The 12,016-nt window shown below is 49.4% G+C and overlaps 1 protein-coding gene across 1 annotated transcript in view; it reads right to left on the bottom strand.

Moving 5' to 3' along the window:
• Window positions 1-12,016, bottom strand: part of ARSG (arylsulfatase G) — a 109,171-nt gene that overhangs the window by 21,171 nt on the left and 75,984 nt on the right. The window contains exons 7-8 of the mRNA XM_058561433.1: window positions 10,479-10,675; window positions 9,445-9,525 (exon numbers count right to left, since the gene is read on the bottom strand). Coding sequence (XP_058417416.1) covers window positions 9,445-9,525; window positions 10,479-10,675 — 278 coding nt within the window. The remainder of the gene's footprint in view (window positions 1-9,444; window positions 9,526-10,478; window positions 10,676-12,016) is intronic.

Below are 12,016 nucleotides of genomic sequence, written 5' to 3'. Positions count from 1 at the left end.
AGCGCACCACACCGGAAATGCTCAGCATTCTTGAGATTTTCTCATAACCAGCTTTGGAGTCCCCCAAGTGTTGAAGTAAGAAACAAAACAACTCACGTCGTACGGACTGTTTATGTTTAAGGGTGTGGGGTTCTCGAAACCACGTAGCGTTGCAAAGGCTGAATGGGAAGCTCTTTAACCTGGCCCAAGATTTCTCAAATACATTCTTCACACTGAGAGCCACACCTCCCATAAATACACACAGAGCCCACTCCCAATTATTCACGCACATGGAACAGAATCCAGAGCTGCAGCGAGCATAAAACGCACTCCCACCCACGTGGCTTTGGAATGCATGACTTATGCTTCAGCTTAAGGCCAAAGAGCAGGGAGGAAGCATCCACGATTGCACATGTCGGGGCTCTGCAGCTCATCCCTCCCCCAGGAGGGCATTTGTATGGAAGCTTGGGGGATGGTGGAGAGAAAATATGGACTCTGTTTGTTTGCATGTTCACGGTGCACAAAATTGAAACAGACTTTCTCAGCCTTTGAGGCCAGATGCCAAGGAAAGGTGAAGGTTTCAGTTCCAAGAAACAAGCCAATAGTTCTGACAATCAACCAGACGGCAGGAGCAGGGAGCCTGCGCTGCGGTGGGCAATGGGCGCTGAGTCGGCACACAGGATTTGGTCTCTGCCTCCAGGATGTTTCCAGAAGGGTACACTAGCCCCTAATTAATAAATTTGCTAATTGGTCTTCACCACTAGGGGTTCTGCTCATTTGTCACAGGCTCTTGTGTTGCTCTTTTTCAGATGATTAATTTTCCTAATTTGTTTTTCAGAGAAAAATATTTCAGTATTTGCCTTATTTCAGCAGAGGGTTAAAAGCTGGAGAGGTTGGGAGGAATTCAATCCATTATAAAACGTGTATATGTCAACAGAGTGGACAGTCCCACGCAAAGAGTCACGAATTAGGAGAAAGAGGGGCAAAGGTTGGCTGAGAGAAGACCTCAGCGTGGCCACTTGAGGGGCAATCCCCTCTCTGTCGTCAAGACTGGCCAGCTAGTAGTGGCTGCACTGTGGGTTCTGGCTTTAACAGAAAGACACAATTACCTATTCCAGCCATACCCACAAACCTTGTAGTCTAAAGGAATTTATCTTAAAGAGTTCAGAGTACAAGTAAGCAATTATAAAAAACATATTTCCCAGCGTGGATACCATCTCATTCCAAATCCCAGTATCCCGTTGGGCACTGCTCGGGGTGGACAAATTTAGAAAGATCCAACTAGCCTCCTCTGTGGATCCCCAAGGGTGATGCTTGATAATCAAGCGTCTGATTATTAGGAACCCCTAACAGTGTTTGTTGTGGTTTTTCTGCACCAGCAAAGGCTGAATCCCAGGACAGCAGCCCCTGGTCCCCCAGTACTCTTCAATGATACCTGCTCCTACTAATGGACCCTCACCCCGAGTTCCTCATAATAACAGTAACAACACTATCTCCTATTTAACGAGCCCTTCCTAAGCACCACGTTAAGTGCTCCTAAGATTATGTCAAGTGCTTCCCTGCATTGTCTCATTTAATCCTTAAGACAACCTTGTGAGCGAGGCACTGGTATCCCCGTTTTTCAAATGAAGAAGCTGAAGTTCAGAGAGGTTAAGTAATTTGCCGAAGGTCACCCAGCTAGCAAATGGTAGAGTCAGGATTTGAATCTAGGTCTAACTACACAGCCAGCACCCTCGCCCATTAAAGCTTCTAGGACAGTAGTTCCCATCCCTAAAAGCGTTTTAGAATCACTAGGGGAACTTTTAAAAAATATCCATGCCAAGGTCCCTTCCCCAGAGACTGTGACTTAATTGGCCCGGGATGGGGCCTGGACATCAATATCTTCTAAAGCTCTCCTGGTGATTTAATGTGGAGAACACCTATTCCAGGGGAAGGAGGACAAGGGGCAAATCAGGAAGTAGACACAATGAATTTCAAAACTAAATGTAGTTTATGTGCTTTTTAATCACAGGTTTGATATTGCCCACGCCTTTTACCTTTATGCCATAGGATCATAAATGTGAATCTCTAAGTTATTGCAAGAACAATAGATAAGCCCATAAATGAAACTTCTATGCACTTTTTGATTTCAAAAGCTATTTGTCAGTTTAGATAAACCTTAATACTTTGATCAGCGGCACTGGTCCATTAAAAGTGTTGGTTGCGGGGCCGGCCCGGTGGCGCAAGCGGTTAAGTGCGCGCGCTCCGCTGCGGCGGCCCGGGGTTCGCTGGTTCGGATCCCGGGCGCGCACAGAAGTACTGCTTGGTAAGCCATGCTGTGGCGGCGTCCCATATAAAGTGGAGGAAGATGGGCACCGATGTTAGCCCAGGGCCGTCTTCCTCAGCAAAAAAAGAGGAGGATTGGCGGATGTTAGCTCAGGGCTGATCTCCTCACAAAAAAAAAAAAAAAAGAAAAGTGTTGGTTGCATTTGGCTTTCTGTTGAGAAATGCATGTCTTACGGTCATGAGAATGCATCTCAATGCACTTGCGGTTAATTATGACTCTAATTGAGGCAGAACCTCTTACTTAAAGCAATAAATATTTAGCCTCAGCAACCAAAATATAAACAGAACCATGATTCATGAATTTACTTACTTGTTGTTCCCTGGCCACGGAAGTGAAATGGCATTCCGTGATGCATCGAGACGGGGCAGACAGAGGGAGATTCCCCACGGCCCACGCTTAGGAACAGAGGTCTTCCCCGGAAGGGATCTAAAGGCCATGTTGCACTGAGTCAGAAAGGCAGTGCAGCTAATGAGGACGTTTGCAAAATTCTCATGACCGTAGAACCACCGGGAGAAGCCCCAGAGACTCTGATTTAATAAGTCTAGGGTGGGGCTCTGATTCTAATGCCAAAGGCCTGAGGACCAGAGTTTGAGAAACATTAGCCAGGTAAGCAGGAGGACGCCTTTGGAGCCAGGCAGGTCTCAGTGCCAGCTCTAGCGTCCCCCTCCGCATCATGTGGCCCCGAGCAGAATGCTTAACCTCTCTTAGTCTCCATTTCCTCAGCCGAGAAGGAGAGAAATGACTGTACTCATCTCTTGGGGCTGTGGGAAAAGTTACAGAAGATAATGTAGATAACGTTCTAAGCAAGGTCCTGTGGCATAGTGCCTGCCACGGAAGTACCCAACAAATGCAATCTAAAAACAAAAAAACAGAAAGAAAACAAAATTACTGGGGCTGGCCCGGTGGCATAGTGGTTAAGTTCTCACACTCCACTTTGGCCGCCCAGGGTTCACAGGTTCGGATCCCAGGCGCGGACCTACGCACTGCTCATCAAGCCATGCTGTGGCGGCATCCCACGGACAAACTAGAGGAAGACTGGCACAGATGTTAGCTCAAGGCCAATCTTCCTCACCAAAAAAAAAAGAAAACAAAAACAAAATTACCTATGGATCAAAAAGAGTAGAAGTTGCAACCTCGCAGCTTGCACACTGAATTCAGCCCCCTGGCAGTATGGCTTGGCATGCATGGGTTTTTGTATTTTCTTAACTAATGTTGAATGTCATTAGACAGGGCCGTCTCTCCAGTTAATTGATTCCCTAGCACTGCCCACAAGTGACGAAAACAAGCATTTGTTCACATACGTTACCTGCCTGACCCACGGAGCCTTCTGTGTTGGTGACTCGGGGAGAAGAACAGGCCTGTTCTGAGGAGTGCGCATTCTATAACCTTCTAAAGAAGCAGGCTTCATTTCTAAATATAAATACGTGCCCTTGCCAAAGGATGCCCGCCCGTAGCATACTAGTTTTCTAGAAACACAGAGCAGCCAGGGCTCTGTTGGAACCAAGGACTCTGGCTGGCCTGGGGTGGCCTTGAGTGTGGTGATGGGACATTCCAATCCTGGTGGCCGAAGGCCTAGGAGGACACACAATTCAACTTCCACTGGGTCCCCACCAGCTGGCCCTGCCCCCAGCCAGGGCCAACAGCCAACATCCCTTGTCTCTCCCTCCTTCACTCAGCCCCACCTCTGACCTTTCACCACCCCCTACCCCAAATTGGACAGAAGGCCCAGGATGCAGAGCCCGCTTCCCAGTGGGAAAGGTTATGCAACGACCTGATAGCATCAAATTACGACAGCCAAGGTCTCCTAGAAGCTGAGGATGCCAAGTTCAACAGAATGTTTCCTCATCACCAAGGGGGAGGAAGGAACAGTTCTGCTCTTCAAATAAAACAAGAAAAGATTTTCCAGACAGAGGATCAGTCAGTTAGGGGACAAACAAGGTGTTGGTCCTGTAGGAAACAGGTCTGGAGTGGGTTGGGGAGGGACGGCTGCTCTAAGCCAGGCCTGTGCTGGGGCTGCAGGCTCCGTGTCAGCAGTGGGCACGCACCTCATGTCCTCTTTGTGTGGGAGGAGGCAAAGCCACTCTGCTTTGCCCCCTGCCCCCCAGTTCAGTTTCTCCTCACCCCTGCAGGGTACAAGCCAAGCCCAGTGGAGCATCCTCACTCCAGCACGGGATGAAAAGACGACTCCAGGAGACGCTGCCTCATCCCATCAGCTGAGCGAGGCGGCTTGGCCAGGAAAGGAAAGGGAAGACGAGGAGGGGGGCCCAGGGGCCCTGGGAACAGGGGAAGGCAGCGCGTGGCCTGACGTAGCAGGCTGGCTGCGGGAAGAAAGGAGCAGGGCTCTGGGTACTGTTTGTCCTACTCTGTTGCGAAAACATTGACTGTCTTCCCTCTTTCATCTGTCTCGAGACTGGCCCCCACGCAGCAGGATGTGCAGGCATCCCACTGATGAGGAACCTGGCTGAGGAGGAGCAGGTGGTCCAGAGGGACCCCCAGCCCGTCGTGACCTGAGCCCCTGGCCACACTGCTTCCACGAAGGGCTCTGCCTGGCTCCCCACAGCCCCCCAGCACGTTCCGGGCAGAGAGGAGAAGGAAGGCTGTGGAGTAGTTGACAGGAAGCTGGTTTGGAGCATGAGGAAGGGGAAGTGTTTACCTCTAGGCAAAGTTCGCCTCCAAGATCTCCTGAGAAAAGAAGAGAACGGCATCCAGCCCTCACCCCACCACAAATGCAAGTGCTGTGCCCCACAGATACCACATCGAGCAGCAACGTCCATGCAAGGCCTTGCCCAAAAAAGAGTGTTCTCTTGAGATGACCGAAATCCAGCTTCAGAGCAAAGTCTCCCGGGACAGAGGCCTAGAGCACTTGTAAAGTCATCCACGTGTTATTTAAGTGGCCTGTGTACTTTAGCGGGGAAATCTCTTCCAGGGCATTTTCTGATCCCCTTCCAGTTCTTCTCTTCTTGGGGTGTCCCCAGTTCGTTTCAGCTGGGAGTGAAGAAATGGAGTCTTACAGGGGTTAGAAGAGGCCAAAAGCAAGGCCGAGTGCCTTCTGGATCCCAGTTGATCCCCCAGCAGGCCGGCGAGGTGGGTCCACCACCCCACATGACAGAGAAGGAAACTGGGCCGAAAAGGGGCAGGGCCCGGCGGGCACCAGTTCCTAAGCTGAATCGAGATTCAAACCCCACCTGGGCCTCTGAAGCCATTAGCTCTTTCCACCTCTCCACTCTGCCTCCCACAGATTTAGGAAGATTCAGACTGTCACGGGGGCTAACGACATTTTCCTTGACAACCAAGGGGTCCAAAGAAGAAAGGCAGGGCTTTCCAGATGGCTGAGCAGGCAGTAGGGTAGAAGAAGGCGTGAGGAATAACAAGCATGTGGGTTGAGGAATGAGTGGGTGGTGGTCAAACCATGTGGCCCCCTCAGTGGATGGCCGGCCTCAGGAGAGCCCTCCACCCTGCTCAGCCTCAGTTTCCTCATTTGGCCAACAGGCTGGCTGGAACAAAGACCACTGAGCCCCCACCCCCCACCCCGGCATTCGTGGGATGCGGGGATATTCCTGGAGATGCCATCACTCGCCTCTCTCATTTGTTATCTTTGGCTCAGTGAGAATGAGTCTAGTCCCGGCCCCTCTCCCTCCTCTCAGCCCCATGAATGTTAGGGGGTCTTTTAAAATTGAACAATATGCCGGCAGGAGTGGGAAGTGGGGAGCTAGTGTTTAAAGGGTATGGGGTTTTCTTTTGGGGTGATGAAAATGTTTGGGGAGTCAGCAGAGGTGACAGCTGCACAACATTGTGAATGTGCTAAATGCCACTGAATTGTACGACTTTAAGTGGTTAATTTTATGTTTCATGAATTTCGTCCCAGTTTAGAATGTCACTCTCACTCTTAAAACCCTTCCACGATTTCACATTTCTTTAGAATTAAGGCCGAAAGTGTTCCCCCAAAGGAAAAGACCTTTGAACACTGGCCCCGGCTTTCCCTTCAGCCTCGTCTGTCTCTACTCAACATGCTCCCATGAGCTCCAGACACAAAGACAGCCAGGCAGCTCCTGCTCTCTGGTCTTCCCACTTTTGCCCAGGCTACGCAGAACCTCCTCCCCAGCAAATCCCTGGCTGCCTCCTACTCATTCTTCAAAACTCACACCGCTCAGGAAGCTTTCTTGCTCCCCCTCCCATGTGGGTGAGATGCCCCTGTGCTGTCCTCTACCATGGAGTTCTTACCCTGATTATAATCAGCTGCTTACGTGTTTGCTCCCAGCACTGCCCAAGAGAACTTTCTGCAATGATGGAAATGTTCTATATTTGCACTATCCAATATGGTAGCCACCAGTCGCCTGTGGCTTCTGAGCCCTTGAAGTGTGGCTAGTGTGACTAAGGAACTGAATTTTAATTTAATTTTAATATAAATAGTCATGTGTGATGGGTGTCTGGCGTATCAGACAGTGTAGCTCTAGACCAGTGGTTCCTGAATTTTAACCTGCAACAAAATCTCCTGAAGGACTTGTTACAACACAGACTACTGGTTTCTGATTCACTAGGTCTGGGGTGAGGCCCTAGAATTTGCATTTGCTCACAAGTTCTCAGGTGGTGCTAATGTTGCTGGGACCACACCTTGATAACCCCTGGTCTAGATCCAAAAGTTCTAGACTCGGATGACTCTAGACTCCTGGTCTAGATGTGGATATTCTAAATTGGTGGTTCTCAAAGTGTGGTCCCTGGACCAGCCGCATCAGCATCCCCGAGAAGCTTGTTAGAAATGCAACATCTCCATCACCATCCCAGATCTACTGGGTCAGAACTGCAGTTTAGCAGGATCCCCAGGGGACTATCTGCACATTGAAGTCTGAGAAACGCTGCTCTAGACTGTCATTCCTTAAAGCCAGGGGCTAGGTTGGTCTTTGCGTCCCAAACACTGAGCACCCTTCCTGGCACATAGTAGTTGCTCAACAAATGGAAGGAAGGGAGAGATACAGATTGCCCAGGTAGTAAACGTGTTTCTCATATGGCAAAGTTCTTCCATCGAAGAATGGGGCCCCAGTCCACATCCTTAAACTTGATTCACTGTTTCAAAACTGCCTTACAAGGGGGGAAAGACAAGATAAGGCAGGTCCTCAGAAAGGAGATTAAAGGTCATCTTAGGGAGCAGAGAGCTCCCCACAGAGGAGCCACTTACTGACAGATGTCTACCCCCTCATCCTTGATCTCTATGCTTTCTGGACTTTTACCCCTGAGAGTCCTGATTCTAGGCTCTTCCAGGCTTCCCAACTGAGCATTGATGATGGCAGCCTGACCCAAGGGTATCCCAGGTACAGAGAAGAGGAATTATAATCAGCTAATGCAAAAAACCACTCCCAGCCCACACCGTATTTCTCTAGGCTGCTGTTGCAGGTCTCAGACACATTTCCACCCACCTCCAATCCAAGCGTCTTTTCCTGGTCCAACTCTCCAGGAACCAGAACTAAATCACACCGTTCTTGAACTGGAGGGAACCAAAGAAATCAATATATAGAGAGAGAAGCACCAACATGCTGAAAGACGAAGTAATCTGGTCACTGCGCAGGTCAGGCGGAGGTGGCACCCAGTTCTCCTGACTCCCAACTCAAACCTCCAGACACAAGATGTGGCCACAGTCCCAGCGGCCACTCAGTTGTAAAGTTCTCAAGGGATCTGATCCAAGGGACACCAGGTTACAGTTGACAAATAAAAATGAATGATCAGCATTTCCTTCTCGCCACCAGCTACGAGGTGCACGAATGTCCCTGTTTCTAGTTACAACAAATATTCTGCCAGACGAAAATAAAAAGGAGTTGGTGTTCTCCGACCTGGAGACAGTGGGGCCATAGCTCAGGAGCAAGCTGCACGGCAGGGAAAACCCAGCTCCAGGGGGTGAGCTTGCCAAGCCCACCTCTGAACCCCTTGGGTACAAGCACCTTCTAAAAAATTTATTTGAATATTTTAGGATACAAATAATACAAGTTTGTTGTGGGCAAAATCACACTTAAACCCTCCCTCCTCTTCCCAGAGGTAATTACTGCTAATCTGTTGTTACCTTTTGTTGCCTCTCAAGATTTTTCTGAGTATACATATTCTTATTTTTATATAATAAAGTCATACTTCACCTATTGTTTCTTAACCTGTTTTATTCACTGAACAGTATTTAATGTAAATGTTTCCGGGTCGATAATATGCACCATTTCAGTGGTTCCTTAGTATTTCTTTAAATAAATGTGTCATAATTTCCTTAACACTCCTCTCTTGCTGGACACTTGAGTTATGTCCAACTGTTTTTCTAAAAACCTACTGCAATGAGCATTCTTTTACATACACCATTACGCACTTGGCTAATTATTTCTTTAAGACAAATTCTTAGAGGAAGAATTGATATGTTAACAAGCATGCATACTTTTCAAGCCTTTGGTCCATACTGCATGGCTGCTCTCTCAGAAAGTGAGGTCCTTGTGGGGAAACTGTCCCAGAGCAGATGGGGGCTGGGCTTGGGGACTGAGGACAGAGAGGGGAAGAAGAGGGTAATGGGGAGATCACCAACTTTAACTTTGCTAGCAAGCTTGGCTCCATCCTCACAAACTGTGTGACCGTGGACAAGTTACTTAGCCTCTCTGAGCCTCTCTCTTTCTTCATCTGTAAATGGAGTTATTACAACATACCTTTTATGATTATAAGGTTTAGAGATCATGTATATAGGAACTTTGCATAGTTGCACACTAAATATTTCTTGAATGAATGAATGAATGAATGGTTGGATGGATGGAGGGATGATTTTTTTAAAAAAAAAGGCAAGAAAAAGGAAGGAAGGAGAAAGAGCAGAGCAGCGGGATGAAAGAAAAGGCAAAATGTATCTGTTGGAAGGTCCATGGACGGGCTTGTCGGGGAAAGGGCAGGTCCCTTGAGGGAGTCCAGGGAGAAAAGGAGAGAAAAGGATGGTCCTGCCAAACAGACACCCTCTCTGTCCCCATCTGTTTCTTCTCTGGGAGCTGGTGGCTGGTGAGCAACTTGTCCCTGTTTCCCAATGACGCCCCTAAGGCCTGGACATAAGCTGGTCCTCCCAGAGGCAGCATCTCACACCCCAGCCTGGGCTCGGCACCCGCAGTGGATGCACCGACCCCAGCCAAGGCCCCTACCTTGATGACTTTGCCACGATCCAGTGAAGGGACCCACGCTGCCCGCCAGCTCACACTTCTGAGCCCATGGGCCATTGTCTCCTAGAAACCAAAAAGAGCAACAGGTAACCGTCAACAGGCTAGTAGACACTTTCACCGATTCTCTCTCTCTGGCCCAAATCCCTGTGCACAGCAGGGGACTGGATAGAAGAAGGACTTGTGAAAACAAATATGATCCCTCCTCTTGAAGAGCTCCACTTTATATGAGGCCAGCCTCTGCTGGGCTTTCAGAGAGCTGGGCTCTCCCTGCCTCAAGCCAGCGCCAGCTGAGGTTCTCGTCTCACAGGCCTTTTTATATAGTTTTGACAATCCCATCAGCATTGTCATCAGCCCAGCAACTATTCATGGAGCACCTATGATGCGCCCAGCGCTCCACATACATTAGCTCATGATCCTCCACCTAGCTGTGGAGTAGATTCTGTTATAGTTCAATTTTGCACATGAGGAAACAGAGGCTCAGAGAGGTCAAAGTAATTCTCAATAGTACCATATAGATTCAAACCCAGGTCTCTACTGCCCTCATTCCAGACAGGGACCTGAGATCCACAATGCCTGTGTGGGCCCTTTAAATGGCTCAGTAGTTCAGCTCCACTCAGCCATGAGATGTGACCTGGTGAACAGTGGCAACCAGAGTCTTTGGGACCAGGGAGGATGGTGAAGAGGGAATCTTTAAACTGCCCGAGGACTACATAGGTTCACAATGTCAAAGTCATTCATTAACAATTAACATCAATACCCAGATGGCCCTAATCAATACACAAGGGGCCAGCAGGGTACCTGCTCTCACTGTGCAAACCTTTCCAGTGGCTCAGCCTTGGAGGCCTCAATGGACAGATGCTCAGCATTCAAACCAAAAAACATTAGCCAGGCCCCAAGTTCAAAGCAAGCCCCTGCCCTGATAAGGAGAATCACTTGGCTAGACTCTGCTCTTCAGGGAGCGTGTGCAGGGTTATCCATTAGATCTCAGTTAGGCTGGCTGGGTTTTACTACTTAACCTGTAAACCAGAGGAATGTGTTTTCTTTTGCTGTGTGGTCGACTTTGCCCTTGATCTGGCCCACCAGGCTGTCCATCTCCCGGAGACCTGCACCATACGGCCCTCGGCCCTGCGCGTCTGCTGATAGCTGGGTCCTGGATAAGGGCACGTGCATGTGGGCCAGGCCCACGTAGAGCAGGAAGGGTCTTCCACTGGCGCTGAAATGGAAGAGCCAAGAGGTCACTCTCCAGAAGGCTCTCCTGGCTTGTCCAATGTCTCTGTGGCTCTCCCTTGCCTCAGAGAAAACCCCCAGAACACCTTCTGCCCCATGTGCTCAGGAAGTACACATCTGTCCACACCTTCCAAGGAAATGTGGAGATAATCTGGTTAGCCAAGCAAAAACTGAGAGTAACTGTAATAATCGTTACTGTCCTTCATTCACTGAGAGCTTATTAAATGCGACTCGTGTTGCCTAAATTCATCCTCATAATGACCCCCAAGTTCCCTTTTCAGATGAAGCCTCAGAAGCTTAGGGAGACGAAAGGACTTGTCCCAGTTTGTGCAATTGGTGACAGAGCCGGGATTGAAATTCAGACCTGGCTGAGAGCAGAGCCCTTGCTCTCAACTGCTGCACTCTCAAGTCCGACGCAAACAGATTCGGGAACTTGATCTGCTGTTTAGCAGCATCCAGGCCGCCACGTCCATTTCCCAGCCCCGGCCCCTTCTACGAGATGAATGGATGACTCAAGTTGACCACAGGGAATTTCAAGGATGCACATGACCACCCAGGAACAGCTAGATGAAGGCTGCATTAGAGGCCCAGGCGCCTGGCTGCCCCTTTTCTAACCCTGAAGATTCCCGTGGAAGGCAAACAGGGAGCGAGGGGGTCCTCTACTTCCTGTCTGTCCCCCACCCCCATTCTCGGGCAAGGAACAGGATCAAGGGCAGCTGCAGACCACAACCTTCCGCTCCTGCAGCAGCAGGGACCCTCATGGAGCCCCTTCCCATATACCACACCTGTGGGGGCATCTTTCAGAGGACACAGGAAGGGTGAGAGGAGAGCTCCCTCAAGTTCGTACCGAGCGCTGATAGAAGCGTGGCTCTTTTTCCACCAGTTCCCCCAGAGATTCGACTTTCAAATTGGCCCCAGTGTTCTTGGCTTACTCTGACTGACACCGCCCCACATCAAGTTCTCTGAGTCCTCCCAGCCTCAGCCCTGCATCAAACCGCACCGTGGAGAGCCTCCTGCATCCTGAGTCCCAGGGTCCCCTGGTTGGGACTGTGCCTGCACTCAGCTCTCTTTGACAGGCATAAAACCCAAGACACAAGTCCCAAGACAGGGGCCTCTCCTTCCTCATTTTAATCAACAGTTTCTCTGCAACACTTCTAGAGTGGTGTTGCCCAGTGCAGTAGCCATGAGTCATGGTGGTTATTTAGATTTCAATTAATGAAAATTAAACAAAATTAAGAATTCAGTGTCTCACATGCTACAACACAGAATAGCCTTGAAGACATCATGCTAACTGACATAAGCCAGTCACCAAAGGACAAATGTTGTG

This window comes from Diceros bicornis, chromosome 18, assembly GCF_020826845.1.
Source record: "Diceros bicornis minor isolate mBicDic1 chromosome 18, mDicBic1.mat.cur, whole genome shotgun sequence".
Classification (NCBI taxonomy): Eukaryota; Metazoa; Chordata; class Mammalia; order Perissodactyla; family Rhinocerotidae; genus Diceros; species Diceros bicornis.
This window is presented reverse-complemented; position numbering and strand designations above follow the sequence as displayed.